Raw genomic sequence first — 18,852 nt, 5'->3', positions numbered from 1 at the left:
TGAAAAATGGTCAAAACGTCTAGTGAATATGGCATGGCGGACAGTGTGGCAAAGCCTACAGTATCACTGAGCAATGAGCTACCAATGACAAAGCCTTGAAGCCTAGTTCATATGTATATCAATTACATTTTAACACGGTGACTCTCTGTCAGAAGCACTCTTTGTATTAACAAGTTTTAAAAACCCATAACGTTCCCCATACTTCAATGTGGGGGAACAATTTGAGCAGCCTGTTATTGCTGGGTGTATTTACAGTATGTGAATTGACCAGGTCAATCAGAGCAGTCCAGACAGAGTCAGCTGTGAAATTCTGATTTCCCAAATGAGCTAAGAGGGGAGGTTAGAGTTGTAAATGAATTGTGCCATCTGTTAAACTGTTATAATTATTGCATTAATAGGGTCTGTAACCAATAAACACAGATTGTTTAAAAAAAAAATCTATATTACCCCACCTCCACAAAAAATCAGGAAAGCAATGCTAAAATTTAAAATATGGAAGAAATTTGCATACATATCTAGTAATACTAAATATATATATATGTACAAAAAATATCTTCAGATTGAGACAATCACACACTGATGTGCAGAGAGAAATATACACTCCAAGGCAGGGTCTTGAGTTTTGTCATTTTATATTTCCACTTGATGTGGGAGGGAACATTTGGCCCATTGAGTCTGTGCCAGCATTGAGCAATTCCATTCTCCCACATATCTCTCTAACCTATTCTCTCATATATGCCCATTAACACTTCACATTCTCTTGCCACCCACCTACGCTGAGGGCCATTTACTGTAGTCAATTAACCTAACAACCAGCACGACTTTGGGTGTGGGAGGAAATGGGAGCATCTGAAGTTGACGCATGAAGTTACAGGGAGAGTGTTCAAGCTCCACGCAGACAGCAATGGAAGTCAGAATTGAACCTGTGTCACTGGAGCTGTAAGACAGCTGTACTACCTGCACCACCACTCTGTCAACCTAATATTATATACACTAATATCTCCCTTCCCTATCTAGTTGCCCTACCCTGAAATTAATTCTTACTATGGCAGCTACCTTTCTCTCCCTTTGTTCAGTTTCTTCTGACCTGACCCACAACTTTTCTGTTGTCCACTGCTACTTTTTTGATTCTAGATATCTAGACCTAACTATACTCTTTTCCCAGGAGACACTAGAGACTGCAGATGCTGGAATCTAGAGCAACAAACAATCTGCTGGAGGAACTGGGCAGGTTGAGCAGCATCTGTGAGAGGAAAGAATTGTCAATGTTTTTGGGTCAAAACCTTGTATCAGGACTCCAGCGGATTGTTTGTTAATCTTTTCCCTGTCTCTTTACAACAGGATGGTCTCTGACTCTTCACTCCATGATTGTAAGCCTAAGTAATCCATATCCAGTCTACTCCAATTGCCTGTACAGAGATCTTGTACAGAGTAACTTCTCCTTTTGATTCCCCTTGCTTCCTCCACATGAACAAAATTGCTAGGGGCATCCATGTGGGTATTTATCCCCACCGTTTTTCTTGAGAATTGATTTGCCTCTTGCTGCGAACTGGTAAATGCAATCAAATTTCTGTTCTCTCCCTCCACTCCTTTCACAGGGTTCGTGGCCCCATCTTGGCCATAACACAATGATTCTGCATGTTTGTGATATTAAGAAATGTTAAAAAAAATTAAAACTAATTAATAACTATCACCATGAAATTATGTCATGCAGTTCCAATTTATTTGTAAAGAGTTAGCCTAATTCAACCTCAACCCAAGGACTTTTTTTTTCAAAACCCACCCAATCCTGACACACAGTTGATTTTCATCAGGCTTGTATTGGGAGCCAGGCTGTAATGTATGATTTTACATGCATGATCCCTGCAAGTATAACCTTAACAAACTAGATCACAGATTGGACCAAAAGACTGGTATCATGCATTTGAGTTTCCATGACTTTTTCTGATTGTCCTGATTCATCTAACACATCTTCACTTAAAATTGTCCACCATAGTTTATTTGTTTCCTATTCTTCCATAATGCATTATAGTATTTTTGATTATGTCTGCACTTCACATCGGGCAATAATTCCATTTATATTGTTATAACCTTGCTTTTAAATGCATCTTGGATAAACCAGTTTTCCCTTGTCTCTCTACAAGCTTACTTTATCAAATATTTCAACTGTTGCTGAAAAACACTACCAAATCTATCTAAGCAGAACATTTAAATTAATGACTCATTATGATCTCTTGACCTTACTATTTAGTTGGTGTATTTCCACAAATGAACTTTTCCAATTCTCTTACATTTTGTTAGTAGAGTAACTTACTCTTCACTATCATGGAAAGATCACCTGTTAATACCTTAAAAAAAATCAAAAGCTGCTTAACTCTATATTTTAAAAGCAAACCTGACCTACTTTTATCTATCGTTCCTTCACCTTCTATTTTAGCACCTTGTTTTGTTTTGGAAAATTTATATTCCTACCTCTTGATGTATTTTGCCACACCTTGCCAAGCAATATCATGGTGTCCTTACTCCTTCACCCTTTCTACGTCAGTGTAGTTACACCTGTAAATCAAATTATAATTTTAACTTCTGTGAGCAATTAGAGTCTAATTTTGTCTTATTCCTTATTATTCTCAAACTCCAAGTTAAAATGTTCTCTCACAGGAGGAGAGACAATGATTGCAAGAATAGAACCCTTCTATGCTGTACATGGAGCTGAATGGGTATATGTACTACTTTGAAGATGGGAGGTCTGAAAGGTTTTTAGAAAATAAGAATTTTAGTTTATAAAGTAGGGTGGTGGTGATAAATCTGTATATCATTGGGATTGTGTTCAAATCTGGACATCAGGAATGAGGGACATGTGAAAAGACCAAAGGAATATTTTCATTGGAGAAGAGAATATAAACGGGATATTTAAGAGTTGTTTGAGATCATGGAGGGTTTTGATGCAATAAATGAGAAGCTGATTCTGGTAAGGAGAAGGATCCGTAACCACAAATGTAAGGTTATTGGACACGTGTCGAAGATGTAACAAAACTTATGCAGCAAATTGCAAACTACAATGTTGGCAGAAGCAGATTCAACATTAACTTTCAAAAGGGATATCATTCTTGCATCCTTGAAAGAAAAGTGGAAAGGCATAAGACTAAACCTAATTGTGCTGCTTTTATTTTAGAAAGCCAAAAGACCTGATGGCCTACCTTTTATGCCTTGTGTTCTATGAGTTGAATGCTTTGGGGTTTGTAGAGATTAGGGGGTAGGAAGGATGCCATGGGAAAAGTTGAATCTAAACAAAAACGTAGCATTATGTTTGTGTCAGGTTGAGATTAAGATGGACATTGTTGCAGACTTGGGTGTAGTCTTGGGAATGTCAGATGTGGGGCTGAAACATTGCTTGGGGAGAAAAGATTTACTCTTATTAGGACCTTGTCACACAGTGTGCCTGCAGATTGATGGAGCATTGGATCTAATAAGGTAGATTTGGTTTTGTTTTCTACCTGCTCTAATGTTCAGGTGGATATTAAAAGCTTCTGTAGCACTTTTAAAGAGAAGCAGAGAGAGTTCTTGATTTCCCTGCCAACATTTTTTCTTAAATCAATTTCTCCAGAAATGGGTTATCCATACGATTGCTGTTCTCCAGCTTGGTTTCTGTTCTGGTCACAGTACATAGTGGCCCTCAACAAAATAATAAATGTTATTCTTTGCGACCTTGGCTGTGCTAATCTATTTCTCCTATCCACAAGCTTTAATGTAATTAACTACTGCATTCTGCTTCAGCTTTGTATTGTCTGGTAGGACGGTACTTCTCTTGTTGATTTCATTTTTTATTTATTGAATGGTAGTTGGAAAATCACCTGTAATGATTTCTTTAGCCACTCCTACGCTGTTAGCTTTGAAGTTCTCCAAGGTTCTATCCTTGGAATCTTTTATTATTTTGGACATGCTACCTCTTGACAATATCAATTGATAACTCCTTGCATTTCTCAAACCTTAGCTCTCTAAACTTCTCAAATTTATGTTGTTTATCTTAGCATCCAGAATTAGATGAGCAAGAATTTCCTAACTACAATAAGATTTCCTTAAGCCTGCACACTTGGGATTTCGATGCCAGACAGGTAGATTTTCCAGACAATTGGTTGTTGTTCCATTTAATAGTCCCAGCATATCTTGAATTAACTTTTATAAAAAGATGTTACATATTTGTATATTAAAGATTCCAGTGAACCTGCTAAGTTTCTAGGCAGCATGGGAAATGGGATCCCAGAAAGTTTCAAAGGAGCACAGGAAACAGAGCTTGGTGAGTTTCAGGAGAGTGCTGGAAGTGGAGCTAGATTATTTTCAAGGGAGGGTGGAAAATGGGGCCTCATTTAGTTTAAAGAGAGTGCAGGAACTGGGACCTAGGTCTGTCAAAGGGAAGAGGGAAATTAGCACGCAGAGTGCCAGATGCAGTCATTGGGACTTCCAGGCAGTTGGTTAGTAGATTAATAGTCTTATTTGATGTGGAATACCAAAGCCATTGCTGTCATCCTTCCTAAAAATCTGCTCCCTCCCTTGGTCTGCCCCAGGAAATTGAAGCTGAGCCAGACCTTTCACAAGATTGTTATGTTAGGCATGGGTTTTTGTCCACATATAGTAAAACTCTGATGTCAGTTATCTGATTATTCCGAAATCCTGATTGGTTCATGCACTCTGTTTAAACTCGGTTTGCTGGAAAATTTATTATAATAATGTGTAACATCTTAAAGGCAAATTCAAAGTGTGGTGGAGTATTCTTTGGAATAACTACCTGTCTGCCTCCATCAAAATGCAGGATTATTGGACTGTATTTATTCCTTTGCCAAAGCTTCCTAGTTCCACCCTTGTAACATTGCCCTGTTTCACTCTGCCTCTTGTAACTTGCATTCATGCCTTTATGTCCTCCCATCTTCTATTTTGATATATGGGCCCCTCTTTGGCTCTATTGCCTATATCTTAACTTGCATTCAGCTTTTTACCAATTTACTCCACACCCATTATGACATAAACTAGCTCACATTCTGATAATGCCCAAATTCTCAACCTTACAACCTTATTTTTAAATCTATCTATGATGTTGTTATTGTTCCCCCGCCATCGATGCACAGTCCAGTCTTGCAACCCTTTAGATTGTTGTGCTCCTCTAACACGGGCTCCCCAGGTTACGAATGAGCTGACTTACTGAAATCTGACCTGCGCAAATTCTCCCCCACATTTTTAAAACCTTTTTCAAGCTAGTAGTAATAATTAAATATTTCATGGTATTCATTAATGACTGGATACAGTATATATTCCATTAGTTAGGAATTGTTAGCGTGATTATTCAGTGAAATGAAAGAATTTAAAACAAATGTCTTGTGCACTTCTGGTTGCTCCATTACAGGAGAGTTAGAGAGGGTGCAGAAGAGGTTCACCAGGATGCTGCCTGGATTAGAGAGTATTAGCTATTAGGAGAGGTTGGAATAACTTGGATTGTTTTCTCTGGAGCATTGGAGGCTGAAGGGAGACCCGATAGAAGTTTATAAAATTATGAGTTGCATAGATAGAGTAGATAGTCTTTTTTCCTGGATAGAAATGTCAAATACTAGAGGACTTAGGTGAGAGGGGGAGAGTTTAAAGATGTGCGAGTGTTCTTTTGTACACAAAGCGGTAGGTGGAAGCAGATGCTATTGTAATGTTAAGAGGCATTTAGATAGGCAAATGAACATGCAGGGAATGGAGGGATATCAGTTTAGTTTAATTTGGCATCATGATTTGCACAGACCATGGCTCAAAGGGCCTGCTCCTGTGCTGTACTGTTCCATTTAGGTGGAGTGATATAATGTGAGTTACCATTAGAAAACACATGTTTCTGTCTTGCAGAAAAATTGGCTTACAGACAGTTCTCAGGAACAGAACCCTTGCATAACATGGGGACTGCCTGTACAGTCCTTTTGCACAGTCCTAGTGTTAATAGATTCACCTCTGGTGGCTGTGCTTTCACCTTTCTAGAACTTGAGCTCTACAATATACTCTCCCTAAAACTGATTGCATTTCTTTTTGAAATCTACCTCTGGCATCCATCTCTTTGACAAAGCCTTTGGTCATTATTTCTAATGTTTTAATGACTTTGTATCAAATTGTTTTGGTAATAATTCTTTTGAGGAAAGTAGTTATTTCCCCTTCAGTTGAACACTGTCACGAACCAGCAACAAAAGAAACACACTGAGCATGATTCAGTGTTAAAAAAACTATTTTATTAATAACTACTTATGATAATACGTAAAATAAAAGTAAAAATGTTAGTATGTTAGAATTCAAAAATGATAAACTCTGAACGTTAACCCCAAAACTAAACTCGTTGTGTGTGTGTGTGGCAAAGTCCAAAACTCGCAGTTCAGGAATGATTCTTAAAGTTCAGTTCCGCAAGCCATAAGGTGAAACATGAGCAAGGGCTTCTTCAACGACCACCGTTGTCTGAAGATAAGACGTAGACGTAGAGAAACATAGAGAGAGTAAATACGACATCCAAATGTTCCACGATGGAACCCTAGCGGCACTTCAGTGTTTACTTGGTAGTGACTTCCTCACCCCGAAAAGCATCCGAATCGTGGTCGTCCACACACACAAATACCTGTTTCCTTCTACAGGTCAGCAACAAAGTGAACTCCACCGGATTACTTCCAACTTCCATACATGGATTTCAGTGGCAGACACAGTTATTGTTTCTCATCCATCGATAGAGAAAACTAGCAGGCTGGTGTCTCTCTCCCTTCTCTCTCTCTCTCTCCTAACTTCTTCAACAACGTCATTACGTCCTTTATCTTCTATTGACGTAAGCACACCCCACACACACATACACACACACTCTCTATCTTAAAGGGACTTTCACTGAGTCTGTAACAAACACCAAGATGCAGGGAAGTGTTTTGATTAGTGGAATATAGTGTCTACCAAGTCTTAACTAAAGTTAAATTTACTTTTATCATATTTCGTGCTGGAATGTTGATGTGACTGACAAACCTAAATATGTACTTTAAATGTACCAATCAGAAGAATGAAATGGCCTAATAGACATACTACTCATAATTTAATTGAAGTATTACTTAAATGATTCATTGTATTGTTCTTTACCATTGCTGAATGTTCAGTTGAAATTCTGTATTTGCATTAATCACCTGAATTTATACAGTGTAATTTCCCCATTCTTAGTGTGTGCTAACTGGTAGTTTTAATGTTTAATGTTGATGATTGTTTTTTACTCTTTGCTGTCACACCAGTCTGGCATGTTAACGTTCACGGCAGGACAACAATTTGTTAAAGGGATTGACACTGGGAAATTTACATTGTCATTGCAGAATGCAAGGGAAATGGACAAGTCTAGACTGAGTTGCATTGTTTGATAGGCTAAGGTCCTTTGGTTTAAAAGGGATGGGGGAGAGGTGAGGAGAAGATCAAAGAATGGTTGGGGCAGGCATTTTAGCAGCTGGGTTGGGGCATAGGTCAACTGCAAGGTCTTACAAACAATCTGCTGGAGGAGCTCAGCAGGTCGAGCAGCATCCGTGGGAAGAAAGGAATTGTTGATGTTTCGGGTTGAAACCCTGCAATGGTCCAGCTGTTGCTTGGCCTGCTGAGTTCCTCCAGCAGATTGTTTGTTGCTCCACATTCCAGCATCTGCAGTCCCTTGTGTCTCAACCACAAGGTCTTAGTGGGAAGGAGGTGGGACTTGGGGTGGCTGGGTAATTACATTACTTGAAAGGGACTCAACTGAGTCAGGTTTGCATCTTCTTTCTCGGGGGTTAGCTAATGCTGAATAGGCTTTTGAAGCTTTGCAAAAACCCACCTGCATAAGTATTCCAGTGGTTTAAAGGCATGCATAGTTTTGAGGACCCAAGAGAAAAAGTTCAAGGCATTTCATGCAAATTGCACCAAGCCAAACCCACCCCCTTTAATGTAAAAAAAAATTGAATTGTATAATACAGATATGTGGCATTTTGTGATATGGTAGTTCATTTGTGGAATAACACTAAACACTTCATGTTTTCAATTATCTTTCATCTATCTAACTCTATCAAAGTTTAAAGCAAAAAATTTTTCTGGCAAGATGAAAGTGGATATCTACAGACGTGTACAATGAGATATTTTGTATCTAAGTGGTGAAAGAGGAGAAACGGTGATAAAAGTGTATTTAAACACGTCGGAAGGGTGAATTTAGTGGATTTATTATAATTTTAAAAGATAGCAAAAACAGTGGCAGAAGGGCTACTATGACCTGATGTCTTTGCGCTCAGTCTATTGAAAAAAGTTGGTAGTGCACTAGTCCTAATTTTTCAAAGTACTCTGCATTCAGAGTTATATCATTTGGATTTAAAAATTGCAAATATCATGTGTTACTCTATAGCTATGATATAAGGGAGAAATCAGGCCTGCCATTTTAATGTTATGAAGTTGTTACAGGATGCTGGAGGGTGGATCTTGGTATTCAGAAAGATAAAGGGATTTGATAAAATTAGGTGCTTCCCCCAGGGAAAAATACAAAAGGGCATAATTCATATACATAATCTGATGGAAATAGGAGGCATGTCTGAGATTTTTGACGTTGTGTATTAAATATCTTGTATTTCTATAACTTATAGTAGCCATATGTGCTATCTATTTTTGTCTGACAGCATTTTTATTCAAAGATTCAATCCAAAGTCTATACAATTCATTATCAAATGAGAGGTTTCGTACAACTATTTTCAGAGTCATGTTCTTGCCCTTGAAGGATTTTCCTTTTATCTCTCCTTTATTTCTACAAGTGATAAACATTGTGATTTTTTTCATTGCATAAATTTAGACATATGCTCACCTGTGTACAAGATTAGAGGGTTCAATTTTCATTCTATTGTGTAGTGCTGCATGACACAAGGGATCTCGCTCCAAGTACCTGTTAATCTCAAAAAATTACCTTAAGCCAAGTTCATCTTGCTTACCAATTTTATTTTTTTAAATATAAAGGGGACAATCTAAGTTAAATAAAAGCAGAATAGTAGAAAAACTCAATGGGTTGGGTAACATCAGTGAAGAAAAGAAAAAGTTAATGTTTTGGGTTGATGACTGTTCATCAGAATTAAAAGATCATTGACCCGAACTTATTTTTCTTTCTTCGCAGTTGCCATCTGAGTTGTGCCTTTACAGCATTTTCAGTGTTGATTTCACATTTCTAGTATCTTGTTTTCTGTTTCCTGATGCAATTTAATTGCTTTGGTAATGGATTGATTGAGATCTGCTAAGGAAAGTATATAGAATTGCTAAAATAAAACACAATTTTTTTGAAGTTTCAATGCCATACTCTCAACCAAAATATCAAATGGCCTCAATATCATGCATATTTGTAATAAAACTCCTGTTCAGCATTTGTACTGCCCCCAATACTATTCGGTGACTTGGTTTGACTTTTCATCTAGCAGTACCTTGTGTTCAGTCCTTCCATGGCCTTGCTCTCATTCCCCATCACTATATTTTCCTTTCCACCCTGGTAACCCTCAATACTGTGTTCCTTTATTGTTGAGCTCTAGATCATCGTTGATTTCCTCTTTTTAGTTTGTTTTCTAGAACCCAAGCTCTATCATTTTTCTCTCATCCTTTGTGATGCTCCATAAAACTTTGCCCCATACAGGCATTTGACCTGAAACTTAGCCCTTTATCTTGTGTGGTTTTGTTAAATTTAGTTTGATATCAAGCTGTTATATAAATGCAAATTGTTGATGTGTGTTTATTTTAAAAATAATGTTATGGGGAGTTCTCTAATAAATAGAACAAAATAGGGCTTACTGTGGTTTAAATTTATATTGTTACATTGTTAAAACCTGACAATTTGCAGTAGTTTCAATTTAATTGTGGTTTGTTTTATCTCTTTAAAAAAAGTTCTCTGTTAAAGCAGTTGTATTTGAAAGGCAGCAATAGTGATATTTCCTCTGATTAGTGGATTTGCAATGCTTTCATGAGTTTATGAATTTTTTTCTATTAGCTCAGTAATCAGACTTGTCGTTCTTTGTAAATTTATAGTTTTGTGGTATTTATGAAAACTAAATTTTGGTAAAGGGGTTAAAGTGATTTCAGTACCTATAGTTCAGCCCCAGTGGTTAAATTTACAGAATAATTAATAAAATGGGCCCCATTCTTGAATTTATTCTCAGTATTTTCCATGTTGAATTATTTGATATATAGAAAAATAACTATACAAACAAGGGAATATGGCTCGCCATCACAATCACAAGACCGTGTTGGTTATGAGTATGCAGTCCTTACAATCAATATTAATTTCATTCTTGTTCAAAATATTTATTTTCAGGATGGGTAGTAAATCTATGATATCTGCAATGTTGAATACAATAAAACCATAAATAAGCTCAAATTATTATGTTAAGCATTTGGGTGTGATGCATTCATTCTATCAATTAAAGATTATTTTAAGTTGAGACTATTATTAGCTGGGTTGCTCCATATTTCTCTGACTAAATTTCTTGTATTGAATGTAGGTATTTTTTGCAGTGTGGTCTTTTAATCCTAAGCTTTTAAATTCCTTGAGTTAACCCCTGTTGCTTAAAGTATCTGAATTACTTCTGTCTGTGAGCCATTGGTATTTCAAATTTTGAAAAAGTCATTTTAATTTACTATTATAATATAAAACCTGGAAAATTTGCAGTTTACATTTAATTGTAGTGTATGTTTTTAAAATCGGTGAAAATAGTATGGTGTGAAATGATTTTCCAATGTATCTGCTTTGTATTTATGCAGGAGGGCGATATCAACTAGAAATTAAAATCCCAGAAACATATCCATTTAATCCTCCAAAGGTGAGACTTTAACTATATGTTTGTAGATAAGCTAGTGGGAAGGCCTGCTGAATTTGCTTGCAATTTTGAAAGTAGCATTTCAAGGAGCTTGGATTTGTACTTCTCACATGTGAACAGTTAAACTTGAACATCCTTTGAATTTTTGTGGCCACAGTTAAACATTGTACATCTTGAGATGAAATTTGGTGTTGAAGTTTGGCTTGCTTCCACTCGAAAGAGATGCCTTTTTTTTTGCAAGTGGTCAGAAGCCCTGCTTATATACTTTGTTATCGATTATGGAACCATTGGACTGCCAGACAGATGTGCTGCAAAATAGCATTTCAATACTTCCTTTTGAGCCAAAAATTGTATACTTCCCAGTTATTTACTTTTATTGCTGCCCGTTTCCGTACCAAAGCCTTGTGTTTGGTGATTACAATAAGTAGAAGCAATAAAACTTGTACATTTTTAGGATTCGCTTGCTGTTTGGTCATGCTGGGTAATTTCTTGTCTCAGTAACTTTGTATACTAAGATGGATTTAAATAGTATACTTTTGAGATTATCTGCTTCTAGCTTGCTTTGTGTTCTCATGACAAAACATATTGTTCATTTTCAAATAATGGAAGTAGCATGGCAAATGTATTTAAATGATTGAGTTGGGATTTAAAAATTAATATTTCTTAACCAAAAAAAATGTTTAAAAGTACAGTATTTTGGTAAAGTTGTATTTTTAGTTTTGTCTGATACACTGAGTATATTTTCTGTAGTGTGATTTACAGTTTTAGTTTACTATTACCCTGCTTGTCAATTTATTACCTAAAATAGCCTGGATTGTAAAGGCTTACGAATTGTTGATAACTGACACTTGCTGTTGTAGCTTGATTGCCTGAGACTGGTTCAGTAATTTGGTATAAATTGCAGAATTTAATTTTTGTTGTTGGTACAGGTTGTTTCATTGTTTTAGAGTTTTCAACCACACTTAAATATTTGGGAATCAAAGGCTTCATAAATAAAAAATTGCATTGTTGATCTGAGAACTTAGAAACTTTATTATGAGAAATAATGTTTGTTGTCACTTGGGATTTCTGCACACACTGGGAAAGTAGGTATTAGTTCAGCTGTGCTCAGAAAAGAATTTTGCAGTATTTCATGACATTTCAAGATTGGGAATTAGATTTTATCTTCTCACTTTCTATGAACTGTTAATGAAAATTGTTGTATCTTGCAGGTTCGGTTTATCACAAAAATTTGGCATCCAAATATTAGTTCAGTAACGGGAGCCATTTGTTTGGATATTCTAAAAGATCAGTGGTGAGTTTCCCTGCCTTTATTCTTATATTGCAGTCAATCTGACCTTTTCTAAATTCGTAGCCAGTAGTCTGTATTTGTTGTAACTGTGCAAGCAGATTTTAGGTAATTGTATTATTAATTTTTAAGTCTCCACTGCAAAATTGTGAAGTATTTTCTTGGGAAAAAAAACTAGTGCTCTTAGGGAATATTTTAAGGGAAAGTAATATTAAGGTTGTTGTATATTATAGAGTATTGGTGTATTTGAAATATTTTTTGTTCTTTTTCAGCACTTAATGTGTTATCATTGCTTATAAACTTGATCTGAATACCTCAATAACAATTGAGTTTGAAATCCTGAATAGGAGAATTATATTGCTCCTCCATGAACATAATTTTCCCTGAGCATTGTTTTTATAGGCAGTTTCTACTTCGAAAACCTACATTTTTCTTTGTTCTGTCAATGTTTTATTTGTCTTCTATCTTTGCCAATGATGGATTATCAAGGGGCTGGTAGAAAGACAAAGTAACAAAATCTTTTGGATCAATCTTGTTGGCAGCCAGTTGGTGTGCACTAGACCTGTATGCCTGATCTGTAGCCAAAATGTGAGCGCACCAGCTCCACTGGATCTGGCTGATTGGACTTTGTAGAATAAATTGTATATAATTGAGAAGTGTGTAAGAAATTCTGACTATAATCCCTGTTCTTGTTGCTGTATTCAATAAACTCCTGATGAAGGGTTTCGACCTGAAACATCAACTGTCCATTTCCCTCCATAGATGCTGCCTGACTCGCTGAGTTCCTCCAGCTTTTTGTGTGTTGCTTCAGTAAACTCTTGCCTGTTTTGTGTCATTCTGAAGGAGCTCTTATGAATATAATTGTCTCATGCATATTGGCCCTTTTCCCATGCCACCATTATTTCTCCCTTTACATCCCCAATTTCTCTGACACTGAACTTTGTTTTTGGTTTTTTGGAGTTTCCTGACTTGCTTCCAGATGTTCGTAGTGCAAATCCTCCTGACCTTGCATCCAGTAGCTTTAAAATATAAATATTTATTACTTACTTTGAATTAGCTTTTGAAACTTCAGTGATATTATGTTTTACATAGAATACATGGAATATATAATAGTACAGCACAGGAACAGGCCTTTCTGCCCAAAATGTTGTGCCGAATCAATTACATTAGTAATAAAATGCCCAACTAAACTAATCCCTTCTGCGTACACAATGTCCATATCCAACCATTTCCCTCACATTCATATGCCAATCTAAGAGCTGCTTGAATGCCCCTATTGTATTTGCCTCCACCACCCCCCCAGGCAGCGCATCCCAGGCACCTACCACTTATTTGCTACATTTTATTTTCTACCTGTATATTAAACACATGGGATAGGTTTCCTTTCTGAACCAGTTGTGAAATTGCAATAAACCAGCACCTTCCAGACTATTGGATGTTACTCCTATTAATATTACAACACTATTTTACTACTTTTAACATGTTATACGGTAATGCTATAAATTTTCCTGTCAACCCAATTACTTTAAAAGGAGTGTGGGTTGCTGAGCCATCAGGATTTCTGAACAATTCAATACTGTATTATTGGAATTTTACTGTACGTGAATTTGGGCTGCACAACCTTTGTTCCTGGGACAAGGGCCCACATCATAAAACTCACCACAGTGCGGTACGTGATATCAAAGATTGCATCGTAGGATTGAACTCTGGGTAAGGTAGAAAAGTAAATTAATGCAATTGAATGGGAAAGTGTGGTTCAGACTCTAACCTTAAAGATAAATTAAAAACACTTTGATCTGGGTAGTCTAATTTTAGTAACCTGATTAATATGAATCCTTTCATTTTAGTGTTCTGGAAGTTTTTTTGGGAAAGACATACATCACTCATGGGTGTATCACCAGTTGTGCCTAAAAATGCAGTTGGAAACAGATTGAGGTTGCAACACAGGACCAGACCTGTATCATACACCAAAAGTAGCATGCAATAGACATAGCTGAGTGGATCATATGAAAGCTCTATTGTTCCACCACAGTCATTTGTGAATGGTAGCAGGCAATTTAACAGTTATTGGGAGGTGGTTTCAAAAACATTCACATCCTTGATGGAGTCGAATACTTGAGTTCCAAAAGATGATGCTGGTCGTTTGAAATCGCCATCAGCCAGAAATGCCTACTGGATCCATTTTTTACTCACTCCTGAGCTCCTCTCTATAACATATCCAAGTTTGATTCAATTCAGTTCGCTATCCTATCAGGAAACAGTTGAAAGCACTGGCTCCAGCAAAAGCTGTAGAATTAAACAACATCCCTGCTGTAGTGCTAAAGATTTGTGCTTCAGAACTAATTGCATCTCCAGCCAAGTTATTCCAGTATAATTGGATAATTCTCTAGGCATGCCTCATTCATGACAAGCAAGGCAGTTCTAATCTGGCTAACTATTGGTCCATTAGACTACCTGCAAAGTAATCAACAAAGTAAGGGAAGGTGTCATCGATCACTTATTGCTTGTTTAGGCTTCCTACGGCCTCACAGCTCCACTTCATTATTGTTTTGGTCCAGTCATGGAGAAGAGAATTCCAGGGATAAGATGAGTTGAACGTAACATCAAGGAACCTGGGCAAAACTGAATTCAGTGGCAATCAAGGGGAAAACTACATTACTGAAGTTGTACACAGGAATAAGGTATAATGGTTGGAAGCCTATCATCTCAGCTCCCTTCAGGGCTGAGTTTTTCATGGGAATATCCTGGACCCAACTGTCCTCAGTTGTTTCTTCAGTGCATCTTCACTCCATGGGGTCAGAAGCAGAGATGCAGGAAGAGCCAGGTCATATTCGGTCACGGCTGATAAGTGGCAATTAACATTCATACCACATTAGTCTAAGCTTAAATCACATGCTCTTGATGGTCAACAGCATTATCATTGCTGAGTGCCCAACATCAGTCACCATTGACTGTAACCTTTAGCAGCCACATAAATGCTGTGGCTTAAAGAACAATGTCAGAGGCTGGGTATCCTGTGTCATCTGTCTAGCCTCCTGACTCCTTAAAATTTTTCCAGGAGCGTGCTGGAATATACTTCGTGTCTGGATGAATGCAGCTTCAGTAACCCTCAGTGTTAACACCATCCAGGACAGTCCTCTTGATTGGGATTGTGACTAGAATGCCAAATATTTACTGTGTCCACAGGCACCCCATGGCTGCAATATGCACCATCTACAAAATACATTAGCTAGTCACCAAGAATACTCAGACTGCACACCTCAACCTTGTGACTTCTACCATCTGTGCTGAGGGCAGCAGTTGTGGGAATGTAACCATCTGCAGGCTTTACCCTCACACCTCTCATATTAGACATTACCCTAGCTTAGGAATGTATTTTTGATCCACTATTGTTGCTGGGTATAAATTCTGGAACTCCTGTGGCACTGCCTTCACCACAATGACTTTGGTGGTTCTAAAGGGTGGTTTGTCATCCACATCTCAGAGGCAATCAGAGATGTCCAATAAGTTCTTGCCTGCCATTGACATCCCCATCTGGTAAATGAATGAAAAAAAGTTACCGGAGAATAAATAAATATGTGGTGTAAAATGCAAAGAAAGTTCAAAGAATTTCAGTTTGCAGATGCAGGTAAAGAGACATCTCTTGGGACACTAATTAGATACTGGCACAGAACAGCCAGTGGTTGTAATGTTTTCTTTTCAGTTGTGCAGTTTAATTTTTTTTATCTTTTCATCAGGTCCACCCTTGCACTTTTGTTAGTTTCCTTCACCCAAATGCCTCCTTCCAGTTTCTCCTGCTCATTCACAAGTAGGGGCTCTTTCCCTAACCTGTGACATTCATCTACTGCAGCAAAGTATCATTAACCAAGGACTGAATTTGGGTTGTCCTTGGTTGGCATTGCTTTGGTTTTTGTTGGATAAATCCTTCACTACTGAGGAAAGCAAAACTATCTTTGGTGAAGCTGAAGGCTTTTTTAATTGGATATTTTTCAGTTCTGCTGCTATTGAGAATATTTTCCTTTAAATTTAAGGTTAATTGCTGCCACTTGGTGTGTCTTCATAGTTTGGAATGTATTTAACTGGAGCTAAGATATTGTCAGGGCAGTGTGGAGTAAATTTCTTTCTTTGAAGGTACTGCAACTGATTGGGGCATCAAACCTCTTGCACGAATGGTGATGGTTTTAATTAGTAAATTCCATTCCTTGTGTTGCATTTGTTGCATTTCCTTTTAATTGTTACTCTGATTTTATTCTTTATTACACTGTGCTTATTAAAAACTTTACCAGCCCTCTTCCCACAGCATGCAAGTTCTTCCCTTTGAGTTACTTAGTCAGCTCCCATTTGAATGCTACAGTTGAATGTCTCTCCATTATGGTTTTGGGCAGTGCATTCCAGGGCCGAACCACTTAGATTTTAAAACAAAAACATTCATCTTCACTGTCTCCTCACTCTTGACCCCTCCACTAATGGGAACTATCTCTCTCTATCTGCTCTGTCTGCAAAATGATTTTAAATACATTTATTAGATCCCCTTGCAGCCTCCTCAGTTCCAAAGAAATTGGTTCAGTTTCTGTCGTCTGTCCACACAGCTGAAGTCCTTCATTCCTGAAATTGTTTTAGTAAAGTAATTCTTCACCTGCTGTAGCAGTTTACATTTTTCCTAATATGTGGTGCAGAAAACAAATTAATTTTTAATGTGTCATTAATTTGTCAATGTTATAGAATGTGCAGTAACAAACATTTGGAGATAACATTGAATTCAGCTATACTCCAAAGATAAAAGCTGATTAGTGCAATATTTTATAATCAGCTGTGCAAATAAAAGTTGTCCTTAACATTGGCTTTTATATGTGAGAAGTTGTATCTTAGTAGCATGAAGAGACACTGGCTGAACGAGGTTATTCTTTTAAGTATTGTAGGCCTTATTAGAGTGCTATGTGCTGAGTATTGATGCTAAGAGAGTGGTTGCTGAGCCCCTTTGTACTCTGAAATCTTCTAGTATCGATGATTTAATAGTGTCCTTGCTTTTCAATATTTTTTAAAGACTATTGAATTGTTTAGGAATTGTCGAGTGAATTGTACAGGAGCTAGGACTTTTAAATTAATGGAGCTTTAAATTTTGTTCAGTGACCGAATGCATGTCCTCAATTCTGTCTCTAGGGCAGCTGCTATGACTCTACGGACAGTTTTATTATCGTTACAAGCCTTACTGGCAGCGGCTGAACCAGATGACCCACAGGATGCAGTAGTCGCACAACAGGTTAGCAGAGATTTGCCAGTAGTCAATGCGATTAGATGACAAGTATTTTTTAAATTGACAAACTTACTGAGGGGTTAACCAGGGATCTTATTGATCTTCACTACCCAGTGTTATTATGCAATGAAAAGTTGTCTAAGAATCAGCCAAAAAAACTAGCAGTAACAGATGTACAAAAATAGGAGGTAACTTCTACATATGGAATTGCAATTCAGCATTACTTTGAAAAATAACATTGAGGGAACACATCCTGTGGTTTAAATTCCCATCCATTTCTACCTATTGATAAAGCTGGGAAATGTGAAATACTGGTTATGTATAGCTTACTGTACTTTTAATGTTTGAATGAAAATTGTATTTAAATTTATTTAATTTACTTCAAAGTATCTTGAATAAAATTTGTTGAAGACAAAATAGGCTATGCTTCCACTATACCATGCTTATTAACTTGTTTAGAGAAATTTAAGAAGCAAGAGCAAGCCATATAGTTCCTTGATCCTACTCGGCCATGCAATAAAATTAAGCTGATCTGAATTTTGGCCTGAACTGCAATTTCCTGCCTGATTTTATTTTTTTTTACCCTATAATGAGGGATTTCCCTGCAGCCCAAAAATCAATTTTAGCTTTGAATAAATGCAGTGACTCGACATTGATAGTCATTTTGGGTAGAGAATTCCAATGAATTGGAGCAGTCTGAAAGAAAATACTCCATTTCAGCCTTGAATAGCCAAACCTCAGTTCTGAAACCTTCCCTCTCTACATTTAGATTTTCTAACTAGGGAAAATATCCTTGTAATATATTACCTTCTCAAGCCCTCTGAGCCTTAAAAAGGTGACTGGAATGCCAAGCAGGTCAGCTACTTGTGGAGAGGGAAACTGTTAATGCTTCATCTTTCATCATCATATTTGTTTGAACGAGACCACCTCAGCCTTCTAAACTCCAGAAAATACAGGCCTGTTCTGCTCCATCAATCCTCACAAGACAAACTCATCTTCGAAGTTGGTGTTCAATCTTTGCTACACCTTCTTCTGGCCTAATATCTTTAAATATAAAGATCATACACTTTTCCGGGTCTCGACAAAGCCCTGTACGGTGCGGCAAGAAATGCTTACTCTTGTGTGACGTCCCTCTTGTAATAGAGGCCAATGCTTATTTGCCTTCCTAATTGTAGTATTTATGCTGCTTTTGTCTCTTGTACATGGATACCTGCAAGTTCCTCTCCAGTGGTCTAGATCTTTTCTTAAATAGTGAAATTGCAGTGTAGGTTAAACAACTTCATTGATTAAAACAGCTTACCAAGAATAACGAATTTGTTTACTGCTGTAATGAGTATTTGTGACTGTTTACAAAAGAGAGAAAACAAAATCAACAAAAAGCCAGTTTCCTTTGGTCTTGCTTGTTAAGAAATTACACCTGTAAAGTGACACTGAGCAGTGCACACCAGGATGATTCCTGGCTGCCCAACAGCTGTTGCAGT

General features: G+C 37.2%; 1 protein-coding gene across 3 annotated transcripts in view; it reads left to right on the top strand.

Annotated features, from left to right (window-relative positions):
- Positions 1–18,852, top strand: part of ube2kb (ubiquitin-conjugating enzyme E2Kb (UBC1 homolog, yeast)) — a 54,315-nt gene that overhangs the window by 20,239 nt on the left and 15,224 nt on the right. For all 3 annotated transcript variants that reach the window (XM_052009480.1, XM_052009471.1, XM_052009490.1), the window contains exons 3-5: positions 10,774–10,832; positions 12,041–12,123; positions 17,278–17,377. In XM_052009480.1, coding sequence (XP_051865440.1) covers positions 10,774–10,832; positions 12,041–12,123; positions 17,278–17,377 — 242 coding nt within the window. The remainder of the gene's footprint in view (positions 1–10,773; positions 10,833–12,040; positions 12,124–17,277; positions 17,378–18,852) is intronic.

Source organism: Pristis pectinata, chromosome 2 (assembly GCF_009764475.1).
Source record: "Pristis pectinata isolate sPriPec2 chromosome 2, sPriPec2.1.pri, whole genome shotgun sequence".
In the NCBI taxonomy this organism is placed as follows: domain Eukaryota; kingdom Metazoa; phylum Chordata; class Chondrichthyes; order Rhinopristiformes; family Pristidae; genus Pristis; species Pristis pectinata.
Note: the sequence above shows the minus strand (reverse complement) of the source record. Positions and strands in the feature narration are given on the sequence as shown.